The sequence below is a fragment of the Pogona vitticeps genome, chromosome 1 (assembly GCF_051106095.1).
Source record: "Pogona vitticeps strain Pit_001003342236 chromosome 1, PviZW2.1, whole genome shotgun sequence".
Taxonomy (NCBI): domain Eukaryota; kingdom Metazoa; phylum Chordata; class Lepidosauria; order Squamata; family Agamidae; genus Pogona; species Pogona vitticeps.
In genome coordinates this window covers 148168071-148187523 of record NC_135783.1, presented here as the reverse complement: position 1 = coordinate 148187523, position 19453 = coordinate 148168071, and the positions used below count along the sequence as shown (strand labels likewise).

Below are 19453 nucleotides of genomic sequence, written 5' to 3'. Positions count from 1 at the left end.
AAGAAATATCTTGAGTGTTCCTTGTTGCCCATCCTGACCTAGAGGCTCTCAGTTCAGAAGTGTTAAGTAGAGCCCTGCTGCAGGATTAGACCCAGAGGCACCATCTCCCCCATAACTTGGGACAGTTACTATTTCTCCCCCCCCCCCTTTGGACTACAACCGCTGGAATCCAGGGGAACTGAGGATTTTGAGAGAGGTAGTCAAAAAAAGTGCAAAAAGAGGGAGCAAGCGTCCCAAGACTTTCGACGGAGGCCTTCATCACGTTCCAGCAGCCTTCTGGGAAACCCGACACAGGAATTTTTTTTGGGGGGGGGGCACAGTCCTTCTCGCTGCCCCCGACCCTGGCAGCCGTCATGATTCTCCTAGCGGCCCTTGACGGAGCTCTCTTTGCCCTCCTGCCCCCCCCCGCCGCCCTCTTTCCTGCCTGGATCGAGCATCTCCGTGGCCCGCGCCTCCGACCCAGAAGGCGGGCGGGCTTCGCTCGCTTTGCCCCGACGCGCTGCGGTCGCTGGTTGCCCAGGTGGAGGCTCCCCAACCGCCGCGGGACGGGAGGGAGGCGGAGAGGCGGAGAGGCCGGCCAGCTGGCTTCCCGATTGTCCTTCGCCTCCAAGCAAGTGCAAGCCGCCGCCAGCGCCTCCCTCCACTGGCCCGGGATGATGCGCTCCTTCCCTTTTCCTCTCTCTCTAGGTGGTGGGGAGGATGTGGAGAGGCGGCAGGAGGAGAAGAAGAGGACGAGGAGGACGACGAGGAGGAGGAGGAGAAGGAAAGGACGAGGTCTGAAGCAGCGCCGCGGCCGACGGGGCAAGGCTCTTCGCCCCGTTTGGCTTCCCCTTGCCCAGGGCAGGCGATCGATAGCCCGGGCCTCCTCCCCTTCGATGACCTCGCAAGGAACCTGCTGCCTGCCTGCTCTTTGCGCAGAGGGAGGGAGGGAGGGAGGGAGGGAAGGAAGGAGGCTAGCCGGCGAGCGGGCGGGCGGGCGGGCGGGCTGGAAGGAAGAGCTCTCGGCACGTCGCGCTGCCCCGGCAATCAGCCCTTCAGGCCACGGAGCCACCCACGGCGGGCGGGTTGGGTGCCGGTGGAAGGAGGAGAGGACCCCAGAGCCGCCCATCAGCCCTTAAAGCAGAACCGTAGCCTTCTGCCAGAGCTGCTGCCTCCCCGAGCAGCCGGATCCCGGGCAGAACCAGCGGGAGAATAGGCTTGAAGAGGAGAAGGAAGGGGCGGGAGGAAAGGTTGAGGAGGAGGAGTAGCGGGTGTGTGTGTGTGTGTGTGTGTGTGTGTGTGTGTGTGTGTGCGCTGTTGTTTGCCGACGATCGGAAGTTACTGACAATCAAGCAGCACCTTCATCTCTCCAAAGGCTGCGCCAGCGAGAGAGGGAGGCAGAGAGGGAGACGCGCGCTCCCGCGCACCCCCCCCCCGCTCATCTACGGAACGGCCGTCGCCGGAGGAGGAGGAGGAGAGAGGCGCGCGCGGGGTGGTGGTGGGGGGGTGGGAGAGAGAGAGGAGAGCTGATGTCTAAGGGAGTCACTCGGAGGAGGCAAAGCAGGCAGGCTCTCAACTTCTCCGCGTTGGTGGTGCTCAGCGCGAAGCGGGATCGGTGGAAAGCGGCGCCCGGGCTTGCCCAAAGCGGAGCCCGGCTCTCCTGGCCAAGCTCCTGCGCGCCGGGATTTGACTCCGTTCACTTGAAGCCACTTGACCGGCCCCCTCCTGCCGCCGCCGCCGCCGCCGCCGCCGCCGCTCCTCCTCACCACCACCACCACTCAGCGATGTATTACTCCCTGCTCTCCGCCTGCACTTGCCTGTAAGCCGGACCCGGACGCGTGTCCCCCCCCCCCCGGCCCGCCCGCGCGCGCTGCCTCGCTCTGGAAAAGTAGCGGGCTTCCCCGGGGTTGGATCGGGGCTCCTCTGCCGGGGTGGCGGCGGCGGCGGCGAGTTGTCCTCCTCCTCCTCCTCCCCTTACCACCACTTTTTTTCTTTTAAAAAGTGTCTCTGTTGGTATTTCCCCTCTCCTACGCCGGCCCTGGGCGCTCGCTCTTAAAGGCGAGCTTTGTATATAAACCGTGCCAGCTCATCCTCTGATCTTCTGTTGCTTTCTCTCCCCTTTTCTCCTCTCCAGATGTTTACATTTCTTGCTGCTCTGCATCCCGGTACAGGTAAGTGCCATTTGCCACCACCGTCCCATTTCTCGAAACACCATCCTCTTGCCGGGACGGGGCGCGCGCGCGGGGGGGGGGCAAACGGGGTTTGACCTAGGCACTTTCCCCAGGGCGGGTTAGAGCTCTCCTTCGCTGCGTCCCCTCACCTTCTCGCTCGCTCTCTCTCTCTTACACACACCCCCGCCCATGCCTAGTTTTATTCTCCTGCTTACACTGCCGGCGGTCAGAGAATCACTTGCTCTATTAGAACCGGCACCCTTCCGTTCGCCCAGCTTGTTCTGTTCAGGGGTCACTTGCTCCAAAGGATGATTAAAATGATCGCCAGTGATTCTAACTCCCCATCCTCCATTCTCTCCCCCCCCCCATGGCTGCTGCGTCTTAGATGCCAGTAACTTGCATTTAGAAAAAAAAAGGGGGAGATTTCTCTGGAGTGCATTAGACGGGCTAATGATGTGAGAGGGAGAAGTTGGCCGCGGAGCGCCGCAAAAAATGTTGATTGATGCACTTGCGATGGACGGGCGAAAACCTCCCGGGTTTGGAGCTTGGGCTTGCCTTCCACTTCTCTCTCTCCCTTTAAAAGAGCGGGAGGATCTGGTGCTTTGGAAGGGGGGGCGGTGATACCAGAACACCTTAATCTCAGGCAGGGGGAAGCTCAGGAGCCGGACCTTCAGGAGAAACTTGTCCAGATCCCATGGAAGGGAGGTGGGAGGAAACGAAGGTGAAGACAAGGCACGGGACCTGCCCGATCCAGGGAGCCTGGCGGGGACACCTCTCCGTCCTCCATCGAGCTCGCGGGTAGTTGTGAGGAAGGGAAAACGAGGCGAAGGAAGGAAGGAAGGAAGGGCGCGTGGTTGGGTGGAGCGGGTCACACTCTTTTCCATGACATGAGGATATTTTCGTCGAGGTGGGGGCGCGGGGAGGGAAGAGCCGGAATGTGGGTCGCTGGAACGGGTGTGAACGCAACACGTGCATCCTGAGACGGAGCCGCCCGCGATCCTGCATATTTCGGAGTTGGCCGAGCAGGTGTTGTGACTCCGGAGTCGGGCCCCCCCCCGCCTTTTATGACGCTCCCTCTCCCCTCCCGCCTCGCCTCTGTTTGTTGCGTTGGGCAAACTTCCCGCACGCATTGTCCGACGGGGGGGGGCGAACCATTGCCGCGAGGGCTGCGGGCGCTGCCAGTCTCTTGCGCTCCCCACCCACCCCCGCAACCTCCGCGTCTTTCTCGACTTCGCCCCCGCCCCCTTCCTCCCGCCCCCCCCCCGTGCGCTGGCGCCCCTCACCTTCCCAAGGTCGCCGCCGCCGCCGCCGCCGCTGCTGCTGCTGCTCCTCCTTCTCCTCCAAGCCGCGTCTTTTCGCCCGGAATGCACCTGTTTGCCAGCGTTTCTGTTGCGGTTGTTTCATGTCGGGTAGGAACTGATCCTGTACAAACGGATTAAAGTCTCTGAAATCGGAGCCGCCGCGCGAGCCAAGCGCCAAACGCCGTGCCATAGCCTTACCTCCCTTGAAAAAACCCAGCGAGAGTCGGAAAAAACAACAAGGAGTGGGACTCCGAAGGAGCGAGCGAGCAGCCCTCGGACCTTCGGCTGGGAATTACTGTGTGGTTGAAAGGAAAGGCGTTTGCTCAAAGCAAACCGGCACCCTTGGCAAAAAAGAGAGACTTTCTTTCTTTCTTTCTTTCTTTCTTTCTTTCTTTCTTTCTTTCTTTCTTTCTTTCTTTCTTTCTTTCTTTCTTTCTTTCTTTCTTTCTTTCTTTCTTTCTTTCTTTCTTTCTTTCTTTCTTTCTGTTTGTGCCATAACTGACGTTAATCAACTGGCGTCTCTTCTTTCTCTCTCTCTCTCTCTCTCTCTCTCCCCCCCCCGCGCGCTTTCATCTCCCCCCATCCCCACCTAGATCTTTCCCTTCTCCCTCGCCCTATCCCCTTGTTGCTTTTACTGAATCAGAAGACTTTTTTTGGCCGGCTGCCTCTAAAGCACTTGCTAAAATCTGATCTCTTACTTCAGCAGCAGCCGCCTTCAAAAAATAAAAAAAATAAAACACACACACATACAAAAACCTTGGGATGTTATTGGCATTTATACAGTTGGAACTCTCAGGCTTTCCAAAGCAATAAAATAATGAAGAAGAAGTAAGAGAGGAGAGAGAAAGAGAGAGAGAGAGAGAGAGAGAGAGATTGAAAATACTTTCTGTACTTTCCTACTGCAGTATTAGAACCATACTTTATTTTAATGCTGATTATGCAACATTCTGTACTCAAGAGACCTGACAGCAGGATTGGCTTGGAGGGGAAAAGGAGCTGCCTTTGCTGCTTCTCCCTGTAACAACTCCTCCCTTCCTTATTTGCAGCCCTCCACAAGGGTAGGGTTATGACCCCAGTGATCATGGCCCTGCTGAAGGAGGATGATGGGAGTTGTAGTCCACTGCATCTGGAGGGAAGGAGGCTGGGGAATGCCCACCATGAACCCCCTCTAATCTCATCAATATACATTGAGTGTTATAACAAGGGTCATTGCTCTCAGACATCTGTAATGTAAACTTTAAAACGGGTGTGTGTGAAATGGGATGATGGCTGTTAGGGTAAAACAAGGGCAGAGTCTGTGCTTCATCCAGCGTCAGGTGGCCACCCTGCTCTGTTTACTGAGGAGGAAAAAGCAATGAACTAAATGGCTCTCCCTTCTGAGAGGGCCTGCCCTGAATTGCAGTCACTGGCCCACACTGCCCACCCATGTGCAGGCACGGAGGTGAGAGCGCCACTCCGTTTGAGGGTGCCGAGTCGGACGTTAGTTGGAAGAGGATTGCATGCTTCAGCATAATTTGAAGAAGGGCTGAGGACCAAAAGGTGAAGCTGGTGCCTTCATGACAAGTAGGAGCTTTGAGAAGGGAGCAACCCGTTTTTGAGAAAGTAGCTACTGTGTCGCAGAAACACAACAGAAATCAGTCAATCGGATAAATCAGCCAATGTGTGAGATACAAATTTCTCTTCCTACCTGCTTATTTCCACCAAGCCCAGACGGCTTAGTCACATTCAGGGGAACTCCCCAGTCAGCGGGCATCATCTTAATGGGAGGATGAAAAGGTGCAAATGCTGGAAGTTTTTATTGACTACATTGCCATCCAGCCTGTCTGGACTGATTTGGACAGGATTTATATGTTCGGAGCCTGAATGGGAGAGAGAGGAGGATTATAATGATTAGTTTGGATAGGAGTAAGCCTGTGGTGACCTGACATTAATTTTAAACGTTGCTTAAGCTTACTATTTATTTAGGGTAAAGGAAATGGCTGTTGTTGGTTATTTTTCTTTAAAGGCCTGTGAGCTGTATGTTCTCATGGCCTGTTTCCACCAAATCAGACAACCAGGATCACAAGCTCTAATAATAACAACACCGAGGATTTTACCTCACTGATTGTATGTTACTCAGTGGTTTTGTTTCCCAATGGTTAAACTTCCCTTTCTACCATCTTGAGAGTTTTGGCGTCAGAAGTTCGATTTGTTATTTGTCATGGCTAGAAGTTTTCAGTTTTATCCCACAGACTGCCTTGCCTATTTGGACTAGATATCACATAAGCAAATGGCAACAGGGCCTGAACTACTAGGAGACCCTGCCTTTTGAATGCCATAATCAAATCAATAAGAAATGGGTAAGGATACAGAGGATTGGGGGGTCTGGTATTCACTGCCTTCTCTCTCTCTCTCCCACCCCTTCTTTCTTACGGAAATAATTGTCTCTGTTTTGTTTGCCAGCAGTTCAGAACAGAAAGAGCACAGCAGTGCCAGACCTAAAAATCCATTTAGTCCAGTTCCTAAAGTGGGGAAAGAGGTTGGGGTTGAGTGGCAGTGGAATGGATGGGCGTGACCTAATTGTGCCCCCTTGGGAAGAAGGAGGAAGGCATCCTATCTCATCTTACATCTAGAGTTTGGGGGAAATTCCTTTTGGATCAACATTTCTCAGGAGTTCTTATTCTGGATTTTGGGATGTGTAGTCCAAAAAAACCCCCCTGTTCTTCCAAGTTATTCTACCACATTTTGAGCACTGGTCATGCTTTTTCTAACTGACACCAAACTGATGTTCCTAGCTCGCAAGTCAAGGGCATGGAAAAAACAGCTGGCTGCTATTATGCAGAGGTGTATCTGCTGCACGGTAACTAATGAGTGACAAGCTTGCTGTGATAACAGTTGGATCATTGCAAGTGGACCTCTAATTGGCTCCACGATCAGTAACTAGAGTAGTGGTTCACAACCTTGGGTCCCCAGATGTTCTTGGACTAAAACTCCCAGAAGCCTTTAATCATGAGCTCTGCTGGCCAGGATTTCTTGGAGTTGTTGTCCAAGAACATCTGGGGACCCAAGGTTGAGAAGCACTGAACTGAAAAGAGAGATTCAGTTCAGGGACTCCCTTCTTCCCAGGACTAGGAGAGCTAAATCTCAGGATCACTGTGCATGGAATGAGCTTTCATCCATCCATGCTTTGGCAGAGCTAGGAGGGTTTAAGAAGGGTCCACAGCGATACCCATGAATATCAGGGGAAAGTAAAGTGAGTGCTGGTACAATTGTAGTGCTTGACAAAGAACATAGAAAACTGCCTCAGTGTGATCAGTCCCTCAATCCATCTAGCCAAATATTCATAGCTGTGACTGACAGTGGCTCACTGGGGTTTCAAGCACGACTCTTTTTGAAACCTGTCTGAAGATCAGTGGCCATCATGGTAGTCACTCATCCAAGTATAAATCAGGCCCAACCCTTCTTAGCTTCCTAAATCATGTGGGAGCAAGCAGAGTGGTATGTTATGAAGATAAGCCTTCTCAAATATCCTGCCTTCCATATATGTCTGACTGCAAAGCTCAGCAAACCTAGCTAGCATTCTGGCAGGGACTGGTGGGAATGCTCTAGAGCAGTCATTCTCAATGGGGGACCCTGGCACATTTGAAGGGGGCCACAGACTGGGAACAATTCTTCATACATCTCTTTATAAGGTTGGTTATGTGACTTACACAATCCTGGTTTGGCCCATAGTTCTTTCATACTGTGTTTATGGCTGTGGCCGAAACAAGGTTGAGAATGGCTGCTCTAGGGAGTCATGGCCTGGGGAATGCTGATTAAGAGTCCCCGACTAAGAGTGGGAAGATGTGGGTCTACTCAGGCAAATCAAGCTTTTTGGGGTAACTTGGCCGGTTGCTATTTCTTAAATTCGCCTACCTCACAAGATTATCGTGATGGTAAAAGGTTTCTCTATGCGTAGAAAGAGATCCTTGTGTACTACCTTGAGCCCTGTGGTGGTTTATAAGATACGATTAATGAAAAAACGAATGAATGAGTAGTAGATTAGGAACAAAGACAGCATTAACCATAAGCACAGTGTTTCATTGTAACTCGTGATAGTGGGAGCCAGGCTGAATTTTCTTCCCGTTGGGCTGAAAACATAAGAACTTAAGATATGAGACCTACAATTGGCTTTACTTGCTGCATTGTTGAAATGAAGGATGGCATTGAGGCTGATAATTATATTCCTGTCTCCACATCAGTGCTGTTGCTTTAGTAGTCTCAGAACACATGGTGAGATCTGGTTGCCTAATGTTACTCAGCTCAAAATGTGACATGATCTCTGGGTGAGAATCATCTTCTTATGAGATTTCTGAACAGAGCCATCCTACATCCTCACTGGCTTTGCCCGTAGCCATATGCCAAGCAGTTAAGGCTTACTGTGATTTTATGAAAGAATCTCACCACCAGAGTCTCTTCCATACCTTCTTAGACCGTGCCTGATACCATTAATATTACAGAGATTGTTGAATATGTTATTTTAGAGATAGGCAAGGCATCTCCCCAACAAAGCTTCTCCTTCTCCTCTGCAACTCCACAGGTCCCTTCTTCTTGCCAAATATGCATCAGGGGCTAGAGAATTCACTGTGCCAGAGAGAGGGGATATAGGGGATGCCAGAGCAAAGAAAGAGAGGGTGATATATGGGACCCCCTTATTTGTTGTTCCTGGGCACGTTGCAAAACAGGAGGGGACTGTGAAGTGCGGTGGTCAAGCCATCAGGGAGTGCTTTTAATTTGTTTCTGTTGGCTGAAGCTATTTTGATATTGGGTGATCCAAGTGCAAAGTTACAATTATGTAACTAGCATCTTTTATGCTTTGTTAGGTTTGGGAAAATTTAAACAAATTGGACCCAGATATTCACTTGCTTTTTTTAAAATAACAACAACAACAACAACACTTTCCCGATTAGTCTCCTGGGAATGTGGAAGCTGGTGCCAGATCCCTTGACATGTACTTTGGGGGATGGTTGAGAAAGAACATTATGGCTTCCCTTGGCAGTGGCTGGGCCTCAGCTGGAGTGTGAAGTTCAGCTTTGGTCACCAGGTTTTTCTAAAGGCTGTGTAAATGCTTAAAAGGCTCAGAGGACAGGAGGAGTACAAAGACTCCAGAATGCAACATGTGTGCCAGACTGAATTAGCGATCTTTCGAGAAGGTGGGGGAGAAGGCGATAGACATGATCCAAGTTTTCACTCTCTTAAGGCTGTTCTAGGGAAAAGAAAGATAATTCCATGAAAGGACAGGGATTTGCCCTGGATTGAATACACTTGCAGCCACTTTTCTCTTCTGTGTGTCTGCATGCGTATATGATTTCTTTCTCTTCTGATCTGTCAGATTGTCTTGAGTAAGTAGTGCAACAGAACAAGGAGGCCAGTGATTTTGCTGCATGGTTGAAAGGAGTGGACCTTTGTGAGGGGGTCCATCAGAAAGTCAAAGCATGGAAGGGCCAGCTTCTTCCTGATATCCCCTGTGTCCTGCTTGCCTGCCTAGGCAGGTGGACTACTGTGAGTAGAGACTGCATAGCCTTTTACTCTTCTGCCCCCTGTAGTAGGTCTTGCCACACTGGTGTGAGCAATTTAAGATTTTCATAAAATGCATCAGTTAAAACGATGATTTAGTTTGTCTGAACAGCTGCATGCTGGACAGAGCAAAGAGTAGGAGGGAGCAAAGATCAGTCTGTGTTCCTGTAGCTCAGGGGATGTCTGTGTGTGGGGATCAGCCAAACAGGCCGTATTCCATAAAGCAATTCCAATCATGAATGTTTGCCAAGAGGGAAGCGTTATTTCCAGAGATACACAGCAAGAGATTGCCTAGCTGGTTTGCGTATGCTTGGTTAATGGAGCTTTAATTCATTATGAGATATGTGTGAACACTGAAGAAGCCTCTGTGTCAGTGGTGGGCAACTGATGGCCCTCCAGATGTTATTGGACTGCTGTTTTCATTATTTCTCACCATTCACTAGGCTGGCTAGGCTAACAGATGATTCAGGGCAGTTGTTGGCCACCAATCCTTTTTTAACATGCTCTGTGTGCACAGAGGTGGTTTTTTTCCTTTTTCTTTTTCTGGAGGTATTCCTGATCTACAGAGTCAGACTGGATTCATGGCTAGCATTTCTAGCTGTACCACATTTAAAAACTCCCACTCTCTCAATCTCTGTGAAAGAGGGACAGAGAGCTCTTGTCTATTATAATAGTACTGTATTTTTGATTGATATTAGAAATTTTTGGCGGAACGCCTACTCCCACCAAGTTCTACCCGTGTCACCCACGCGAGCCAGGAGGTGAGGTTGAGGAGCCTGACGCTGAGGGAGGCCCGGAAGGAAAAAACAAGAAACCGGGCCTTCTCGGTGGTGGCTCCTCGCCTCTGGAACAATCTCCCTCTAGAGATTTGCGCTGCCTCCTCGCTGGGCATTTTAAAAAGTCAACTAAAAACCTGGATGTTCAGGCAGGCCTTCCCCTCTAGTAAATATTTGCTTTTCTCTTCTCTCCTCCTTGTAGTTCATTTTTCATTTTTCCCATGTTGATGTTTTTTAATATTGATTGTAATAATTCTTTTTTTAAAGAATTATTTTTTTATTATGCTGTTATTATTCTATTATTGTATTATGATGTTGTGAGCCGCCTAGAGTGGTCATGTTACCAGACAGGCGGGATATAAATAGAATAAATAAAATAAATAAAAATAAAGAGTAGCTTTGTGTACAAAATGGGAAAGTAAGAAAAGAAGGAATAAAATAAACTAAAAAAAATCTTAAGGAATTGACTCAACAAAATTAGACAATACATATTTTTTCATGTCACAAAGCTATATTAAAGAATATAAAATTATATATATGATCCAAGCACTGTATAAACCTGTACAGAACATGTGTAGTAGATTTTAAAAAAATAATAATCCCATAAGGCTTTTCTATTTGACTGAATCAGGGAAGAGGCAATTTTGGACAATTTCACTCTCCCTCTAAATATGTCTCTAGAAAAGAGACATAATAGCTTTGGAAGGTTGGAAGACCCCCTAGAATAATGAGAGAGATGGTAGAGGGAGCTGCGGAAAGAGAGAGGGGGAATTCATAGAAAAGGAAAGGAAAGAAAAGAAAAGAAAAAAGACCCCCTTTACCACGAGTGGGAAACTTCTTGGCAGAACTCTTCTCAGGGACACCCCCATCAGCAGAATGAACACTTTAGAACTAGCCTGGTGCCTAATCTAAAGAGATGTGTACAAAACAAATGTGCAGGGGTCATAAAATAGAAATCTACTGTGGGAAGAGATGGTAGCTGCATCATTTGGTTAGCAGTTGAAGGTCCAGGTACCTTGAATCCTCTGGAGATCAGAGAATCTGGCTCCATATAGCCCATAATGTTGTCCAGTGTTCCTGGAAGGCGCCACCAACTGGGCGAAGGATGGCCTGGAATTTGGAAGTCCTTCCTCTCAACTTTGATATAGGCAATTTCTCTGGCTCAACTATTGCTGAATATTTTATTCTAAAACTAAAAGGAGCTTCAGAAATCTTTTCCCTCCTGCCCTGCAAGGAAAACACACACGAGAAACGAGCCTTAGCTTTCTCTCTCCATGTAGAAAAGCAGAAGTGTACGTGTGTAATTTTGAGCAGAAAAGAGACCTGGCAGTCCCTCGTCGTTCCTTTGCTTTAACCTTGAAGGCACCTGAGGTTACTTTTAGGTACAAAAGAAAGCATTGAAGGGGAAATACATGCAAAATATATCCTGCATCTAGTTTGGCCTCTTGGCGGAGAAGGAAATGCCCTGAGATATCATTTGGCAGTACCTTAATATATTCATATTCTCTGGAGTTTAGGCTGAGCATTAAAATCAGATGCTAGGTCTGAATTATGGCAAAAAGGCCAAGCTCCCATTCACATTGTAAGGAGGGTAAGTCCCATGAACTCCGTTGATCTTACTTCTTACTAGGCATGTAGACTTTCTCGCTATGTGATTTCCTTTCAAGCTTTCAGGTAGCAAATTGTTAGAGAGCTGCTACCTTTTCCCATGGCAGAGGAAACCAGCTGTTATGGCAAGCTGAATTTAAGAAAATGACACTTCTCCTCTCCTGGAATTTTTATCTGTATGATACCATGCATCTGTCAAATGCAAAGAACTTTTTAAAAAAGGTGGCAGGGCTATGGGGTTACAAATTTTATAGACCCTGACGCCCACGGGTTGCTAACTCATCTACCCATCTTCCCAGGACCACGTGCCTGAACACTCACCTATTTCTCAGGTAAATAAATGCTCCCTGCATTCATACATTGGGAAAATGGCCAAGCTAGAATCTCTCTTCTTGGTATGTTACTGTTCCATTGGAAGGGAGTTTTGATGTTTGCCAATTTAGGACAAATGTATAGATTAACATGGTATTTTGCCACAATATAGAACTATAAGGGGATATTTTTTTGCTTCTCAGAGGTGGCACAGCCAGTGTTACTTTCCAAAAAACCGGAGCTGTCAACTCTTATACTTTTTAACAAGTTACATCCTATGTGTGTGCACAGACAGAATCTTAGTCATAATTAGAGCAGATCCAAAAAAAATCATGACTAATCTAACCTAATTTAGGCTACTCTAAGGATGGATCCAACACAAATACATGCATCTGTGAATGTGTTTGTTGTGTTATTACTCAGTGCTGAAAAAAAAATGCACTCAGAGGAGCTATCATTTATTTATGTACAACCTATCATATTTCAGAGTCAAAATCTGGTAACCATGAGCTGAGATTAAGCTTCAGTCCGAGCCAGAATTAAGCATCAATCCTAGCTGGAATAAGTTTGTTTCAAATGATCTGCGTGATGTACAAGTGATCATGTTGCACCAGACACCAAGGGCATGATAGAAACAAAGACAGCAATGGGGGAAGGTGATGGAATGATCAAAGGTAGTCCCAAACTGAATGGGAATGGGAATGAAGACACATCCTGCTGAAATCTGCTCTTAACTTCACTCATTCAACATCCACCTAAGAAGACTCTGTGTTTTTAAGGTATCTTCATAATATGTTCAAGAGCAAAAGTACAGAAGGTTAATGATGCTCCTGGATGCAGGCACAAAAAGAAGGGCTGTGCCCTAGTGCGGGAGTAAATGAGGAGGTGTTTTGCTAGAAGAGTACGAAAATTGCAAATCCAGCTCTATACTTGAGTATTGGAGGGGTCTCCATGTTTTCCTGGATGTCTTAGGGTTGCGTTTTATTTCATTTTTATATCAAGACAGGGAGAAACATTGTACTTTTGGAGTAAGTGCTATTCCTTGTGTTTGAAAGACTAAATGTGTATTGCCAATATGTAATGAAAACATAGAGATCACATAGAAACAATCAAAATAAAGAAGACATGAAACATCATAGCAAATTATATGTGCTAGGCTGCTACCTGACAACTAATTTATTTGTTTGTTTATTGGAAAAGCAGAGCTGACTTTTCAGTGGTCATAGCTTTTTTTTGAGACTTTGGAAGTAAGTGAGCCATACTCTCAATTAAGTGTGTGCTGACATGCATTAGAATGACATGATTATGATACAGTTTTGTGAAGGGAACTTTAACAATGTGGTTCAAAATGCAGCACTGGTAGACAGTAAGAAGATACAAACCAAGCACAATGCTGAAACCTAGACTGGATAATCTAGGATGCCTTTTTTCGCATAACAAGAAACCTGGGAGGATATGGCAAAGAGTGTGCAATACAGACACAGTGGGCATGCATGTTGGGTGTATATGAGAGGCAACCATACCAGGAGGCAAAGTGGGGAAGCTCCATCAGCAACAGATCTGTGGGGATGGCGAACAACAGTGTCAGCCTCCCTGTTGTTGCTGATTGATTCCCCAGCTGTTCCCCTTTGATGGAGAAGAAACCACATGAAATATCCCCCTGCTCTCTGCTGTAACCAGTTGGGATCTTGCCTTTGGAGTCCAGGTGGGCTTGAGTGCATGTGTATAGGCGTCAGTGCAGCTGCTTGCCCCAAGATGTGGCAATGAAGAATATATGCCTGCAGTTCTCCAGTCATGTGGCTTTGTTTGCGGTCCCGTGCAAACCTCTGTTTCTTAGTACAATTCAAAACGCTGCTCATCTTTAAAGCCCTCCATGGCTTCTGATGTCTGTATTGAAAGGAAGGTGTTCCCCCAATTTAACCTGGCTATACATCCTTCACCATGAATGGTAATTTAATCTTTTTTTTTGAAAAAGCAGTGTCCTTAAAAATCCAAAAATAATGGGGATAGTTCTAGAAATTAAAAAGCCTGCATTTAGAAGAAAGAGAAATGGACAGATTTGGCCAATGAAGTGCAGGGCCTTAAGTGCTTAAAACTACTTAACTATTTAAAATCTGGGTTTGACTTTCTGCCTATAGTTCAGCTGGCTGGATAGCTCAGTGGTTTGGGTATCTGGTTGTGGAGCCAGAGTTTGGGAGTTTGATTCCCCAGTGGGGCTCCTGTGCAGCTTGTGTGATTTTGGACAAGCTGCACAGTCCCAGAGCACCCCGAGAAGGGGATGGCAAACCACTTCTGAGGATTCGCTGCCTGGAAAACCCTGAAAAGTGTCACCATGTTAGAATTAACTGTATGGCACATGATGATAATTATATAGCTCATGTATGTGGCACTGAATTCATTGAATCAGATGCTCCTTTTGTTCAGAGAAGCTTCTCATCTGTAACAGCTGCATATTGAGCAAAGTCCAATCAGGGATGTGCGCGTGCACTTCACATCACAATAGTGGGGAGAGGTGCTCCCTTTTTGGTTCACCAGCTGCTTATGGCTACATGACAGGCAGATGTAACACGATCCTGTCGTGTATTGCAACGGAGCTGGTGGAGAAGTCTATTTAGTTAATTTTGAATAACTACTTATAAAAAGTTATTAAATACTTACAATACAAATCCTTAAGCACTGGCTAAAATCCTGTTGGCGAGTTACTCAAAGAGCATAATCTTTAGATGTGACTTGCCTTAAATTAAATCTCTGTTGGCATTACTTGTTACATGCTAAATTGTGTGACTTAGTACGCAACAGATAATGACCCAAATCCCATTACTTAATATTGCAAACACTAGAATACGTTCACTGAATCAATGGGGATTTGGTGAGTCCATTCTTCTAAGTTCCATTGATTCCAATGGGTCTACACTGTGACTTACTTTACCTAGTAAGTCACAGTTAAAGTAGGCACATTTCCATCAGTGGCACTTACAGGGGAGATGAGCCATTTATTCCCTCATTTATTCAGTGAACCTACTCTAGTGCAATTTACTACATTAAACAACAGGATTTTGGCCAATGTCTATAGAGATTTCTTAACTTGTGGCAGTTTGCTTCCAAAGCTACATTGTTTATATAACTGTGCAACAAGATTTCAGCCACTGTCTAAAAGAAGCAAGGGGTGGGGGCTGTTCAAGTTCATCTGGGATAGAATTCCATAATTAGTATGTACTACAAACAATTAAATCTCTCTTCTGGGTAGTTGCAAATCAGATCTTACCCCAATAGGCCAGAGATGAGACCTCTGCTTTATACACTCTGTAACTACACAGGAAATACTGTATATGTATTTGGCTAGGAACTGTGAACTTGCAGAACTTACATAAATCTCTACTCAGAATTAAGTTTGATCCCCCCCTCCCGTAAGACTTAATTCTAGATAAGTGTCTTTAAAATTGCAAGTCCGATGATGAACAAGTGCAAGTTGCACATTAGAAAATGGCAAATGGATAAAGGTCTTATTCTGGGATGATAAACTTTTGAGACTTGGAAAAACTTGGTGAAGGGAAAAGCTTGGGCAATCCTATTTCTGTTTAATCAGCTCCTATTGACCAGAGATCAGGCAAGTTCAGACTTGCAGCCAGCATTACATCACTTTCTTTGATAATACATGTAAATCCATTACTGATCAACTAAGGCAGTTTGGGGATTTGGAAAATCTTAGGAGAAGGGTGGGCAAAGTGTGGCCCTGGGATAGATCTGGCCGAAAGGCTGCTTTTGTGGGCATCCCTCAAAAATTCTGGGCGTTTTGCAGTGAAAAGAGGTAAAGTCTCCTCACTCTCCTAAGACCCACAAAAATAAAATTGAGACTTGGACTTCTCCCACCATTTTGTTTTGTTATTTCAGTGTTTCGCTCATGTGCGGAGCTGGTGTGTCTGCAATATGTCATAGAGGTCAGAAATCGCTCCCTGTGTCGTCTCAGGTTGTCCACCTTTACTGGGAAGTTTCTAGTTTTAGAATATGCACTCTGGCATGGAGGGATTAAACAAGAGATTTAACATTGTCTTGTAGTTCTGTCGCTTGCCCTCTTTTAAAACAGCAACTACTTGAATAGTGGTGGTGGAATTAAGATTATCACCACAGTTTTCTGAGAGCGCGAATGATCTCTTGTCTCTCATACTGCAGCCCTAACCTTCCCCCTGGGAAGCTCTTTCTCAGTCATTTCTGCAAGGGCATCCAATAAAATATAAGATACCAGAATTGAAAGAGGAAATTGGATATGACTGGCCTGCTCGCACACAGACAAGTTCTTGGTAATGCTAAAGGACAAGGTTGCTTCCCTGATTCATTGCAGTCATGGAACTGAGTTTTTGTGGCATATGATACGTTTCCCCCCAAAAGTAAAATTCTGAGCCTATCATAAAATATTTTTTTAAAATGCATTAGTAATTGAGTTTCTGATGAGACTGACTCTGGTTTATAATATTGTATGTATTAGTTGTTACAGTGCCAGAAGTCTGAAGGTGTTTAAATCTGCTGATTTGATGAATGAATGAAGCAAATATAAAAGGTTTAAGAGTAATAAAACAAGAAAGATTTTTCTGTAAACATTCATCACTTGCAGCACAGGAAGCTGCTATAGGGTAATAAAGTAGTGAATTTTTATCACAAACTTCCATGAAATGTAACAGGTCAAATTCTATAGACTTTCTTTCTTTCTTTCTTTCTTTCTTTCTTTCTTTCTTTCTTTCTTTCTTTCTTTCTTTCTTTCTTTCTTTCTTTCTTTCTTTCTTTCTTTCTTTCTTTCTTTCTTTCTTTCTTTCTTTCTTTCTTTCTTTCTTTCTTTCTTTCTTTTCATTTTTTTGTGACACGGAGGCTCAAAATCTTGCTCTTCTTGACACCCTGAAACCAAATTTGAATCAGCAGAGTGCCAAAAAATAAAATCAACTTAATTTTCAAAGTTATCCATGGTGTTCTTCCTGTTTTGTTTGTTTTCCTTTCTGGATCCTAAATTGTCCATTTAGCTTAATTTTACATTCTTATATATGGGTCTGTATGAAATTTTCGCTGTGAGGTATTCGGAGAGCCACTGTGCTTTTGCAAAAGAACAGGCTGAACGTGGGAAAGAATGAAATACAGCTCTCATAATAGAAGCAGGAGTGGGATTTGCTGCTGGAAATCCTGAAAACTGGGAGCCTCCTTCCTGAATAAGGAAGAAAAGTATGCAGCCCCTTCTCTTACCCCCCACCTTCACCCAGACTCTGATCACTGGAAGGAACTATCACAAAGAAAAATACTCAGACCATGACAGCCTAAGCCGAGCCCTTCCTCTTTTCTTTTATATTGCTCTCCATCCTAAGGTGATGCCATTGAATGCCAATAAGGAAGTAGCTGGGCCGCCTCAGACAGTCTGTAATTTCTTTAGATATCTGATCTCCTGCCTATGTGGGGAGGGGGGGGGGAGAGAGAGAGACCGCCAGGTAGGCTTGCAGCCAGCATGCATTTGGGTTGCACCTGGCTCGCTAGGCATCATGACCGTGTTTACCGTGCATGTGTTTACAGGGGAACAATCACAGACACAATTGGTCTTTGTGGCTGTGCCAAATCAATGGTGCGAGCCCCATATTGGGTTTTGTGGCATGCAGTGCAAGAAAAGTTCAACCTGAAAGCCAGGGATTCTCAGCCTTTAAGCTTCAGCCAGCCTCCTTGAGACGGGGTGGAGGGGAGGGGGGGGGTTTGCGGCTGGAATGCTCAGGACTCCACAGCAACTACAAAGGAAAGCTTGGGAGATGAAGACCCTTTGACTAGCCAGCTCTGAGCTAGCTGCTTTTCCTTAGAACATGGATACACAGCATGTTATTCCTCTTCTTGTTGTTAAAGCATAAGAATCCAAACACTGTCAAACCAGGTATTCCAGCAATTCAAAAGATACGCCGGTTCATGATCATAAACTTCATCTGGACTGACTTTCTCCCCATGACTGCACTTTTCACTTTTCTGTTTCCCCTTTTCTGTTTCTTGTACATCATGTACACATGCGCACACATGCACACACACATTTAGAAATTAATAATTTGATGCTTCGGGAAAATACAGTACACTAGTTCCTTGCCATGGTGATATTGTAGCAGTTAAATATAAAATACCACAAAATGTTCAGTTTTAAACTGACTCAAGGCAGCCACAGCTAGACAAATCATGCCATGTCTCCTCTATAGCTACTTACATGCTGATCATGGAAAGCTAGTCCACAGACTTTTTTTTTTGATGAACAGATACATCATTTCCAAGATTTGTCTCTTACTTTGATAGTATTTTTATGAGTGTAGTTGCAAATTTCTAAATTCATGTTATTTTACACACCAATGTGTTATTGAATCTGCACCAGAGGTTGTTTTGTTTTGTTTCATTTTGGGAAACAAAACTGGGTTAGATCCAGACACGGTCATATACTCCTCTAATATGGGAGTAACTATGTCTGGATGCAGTCTATGTGCCAGCGGGGCATATGGCATGAGTGCTGGCAATAAAAAAAGCCAAGCTGATTCTTCCATGGCCTGCACTCAACCCAGAGCCCCCACTTCTTCTTTTTAACTCGGGCACATGATGTGGGAATGGGGTACCTCTTTGCGGGCATTGCTTTGTGCTTTACAGATCTGCTGCCCACTGCAGGGGGAGAGTTGAAAAGATGGCTGGACTGGGAACCCCTCCTGACAATGATCATGATCTGCCACCTTTTAAGAGTGACGGTGCTACCTTCTCTTTGGCAGTGTGCTGTGGATTTCAGTAAGCTAGTTATTGGCCCTGACTGTAACCATATTAAAGAAAAACATCAGAGCTGCTTGTGGCACCTTAACGACTAACAGGTTTTATTTGGTGCAAGCTTTCCTGGACTGCAGCTAACTTCATCAGATGGACCAGCTTGTATTGATGAAGCTGTTCCAGGTAGAATATGAATAATATATTTCTATATCTTTTATAAATAAGTAATTATTATGTTAACAATAATGTCATACACAAGTCTCCCCATTAGCAAGATCTAGCAGGACACAATTTAAACAACTGTAGCAGGGAATGTTGTGTAGCGGTCAGAGGATGTTTTGCTGGTGGAAGATTCTGGGTTCACCATCCTGGATCTCCAACACAAGAGGATCTCCCTGGAATTTTCTCCATCTGAGCAGAACAGGCTTCTGCAGCCAGATGGCCTCGAGATTGGTAGGATTGCAACTCTCAGCATCCTCAGCTAGCCTAACCAAATGCAGTGTGAACTGGGGATATGAAATTGTAATTTAACACATTTGGAAGGCATCAGTTGGAGAAGATTGGAGCAGACAATATTAGTCTATGAGGATCTCTGGTCTTGGATATACGGTAGTTTCATGAGGGTTTTTTTGTTTGTACAGGGAGACCGTATAAATCCTTAAACAGAGAGGGACAAAAGTGTATGAAACTGGTTGCTGAGCTATGGGGATCCCCATCTCCTGCCCCATCACTTTCTTAACCTATTTCTCTTTTGAAGGCCAAGTCTTTGCGGCAGAGTGACCTGGGGATCTGTGTGCACAGGACTAAAAACCTTGTTAGGTCTGATTAGGTCTGAGGACTGGAGATTCTCTTACCCTCTTTGAAAAGGCAAAGAGAGCAGTACCCCTATTACTTGGCCTTTCGTAGGTCATGAGTCAGATCGGAGCATCTAGGAATCTGCTTCAGTGTGTTTATGTTTGTGTAAGGCACATTAACCACAACCACAGTGCATTCTCTGTGGTTGTGGTTACTCTCTCTCTCTCTC

General features: G+C 46.0%; 1 protein-coding gene across 1 annotated transcript in view; it reads left to right on the top strand.

The window, feature by feature from the left end:
- The first annotated feature begins 939 nt into the window (after positions 1–939).
- The window catches only part of FGF18 (fibroblast growth factor 18), a 148600-nt gene continuing 130086 nt past the window's right edge, over positions 940–19453 (top strand). Inside the window, exons 1-2 of the mRNA XM_020793672.3 lie at positions 940–1798; positions 2114–2150. Coding sequence (XP_020649331.3) covers positions 1509–1798; positions 2114–2150 — 327 coding nt within the window. The 5' untranslated portion in view covers positions 940–1508. The remainder of the gene's footprint in view (positions 1799–2113; positions 2151–19453) is intronic.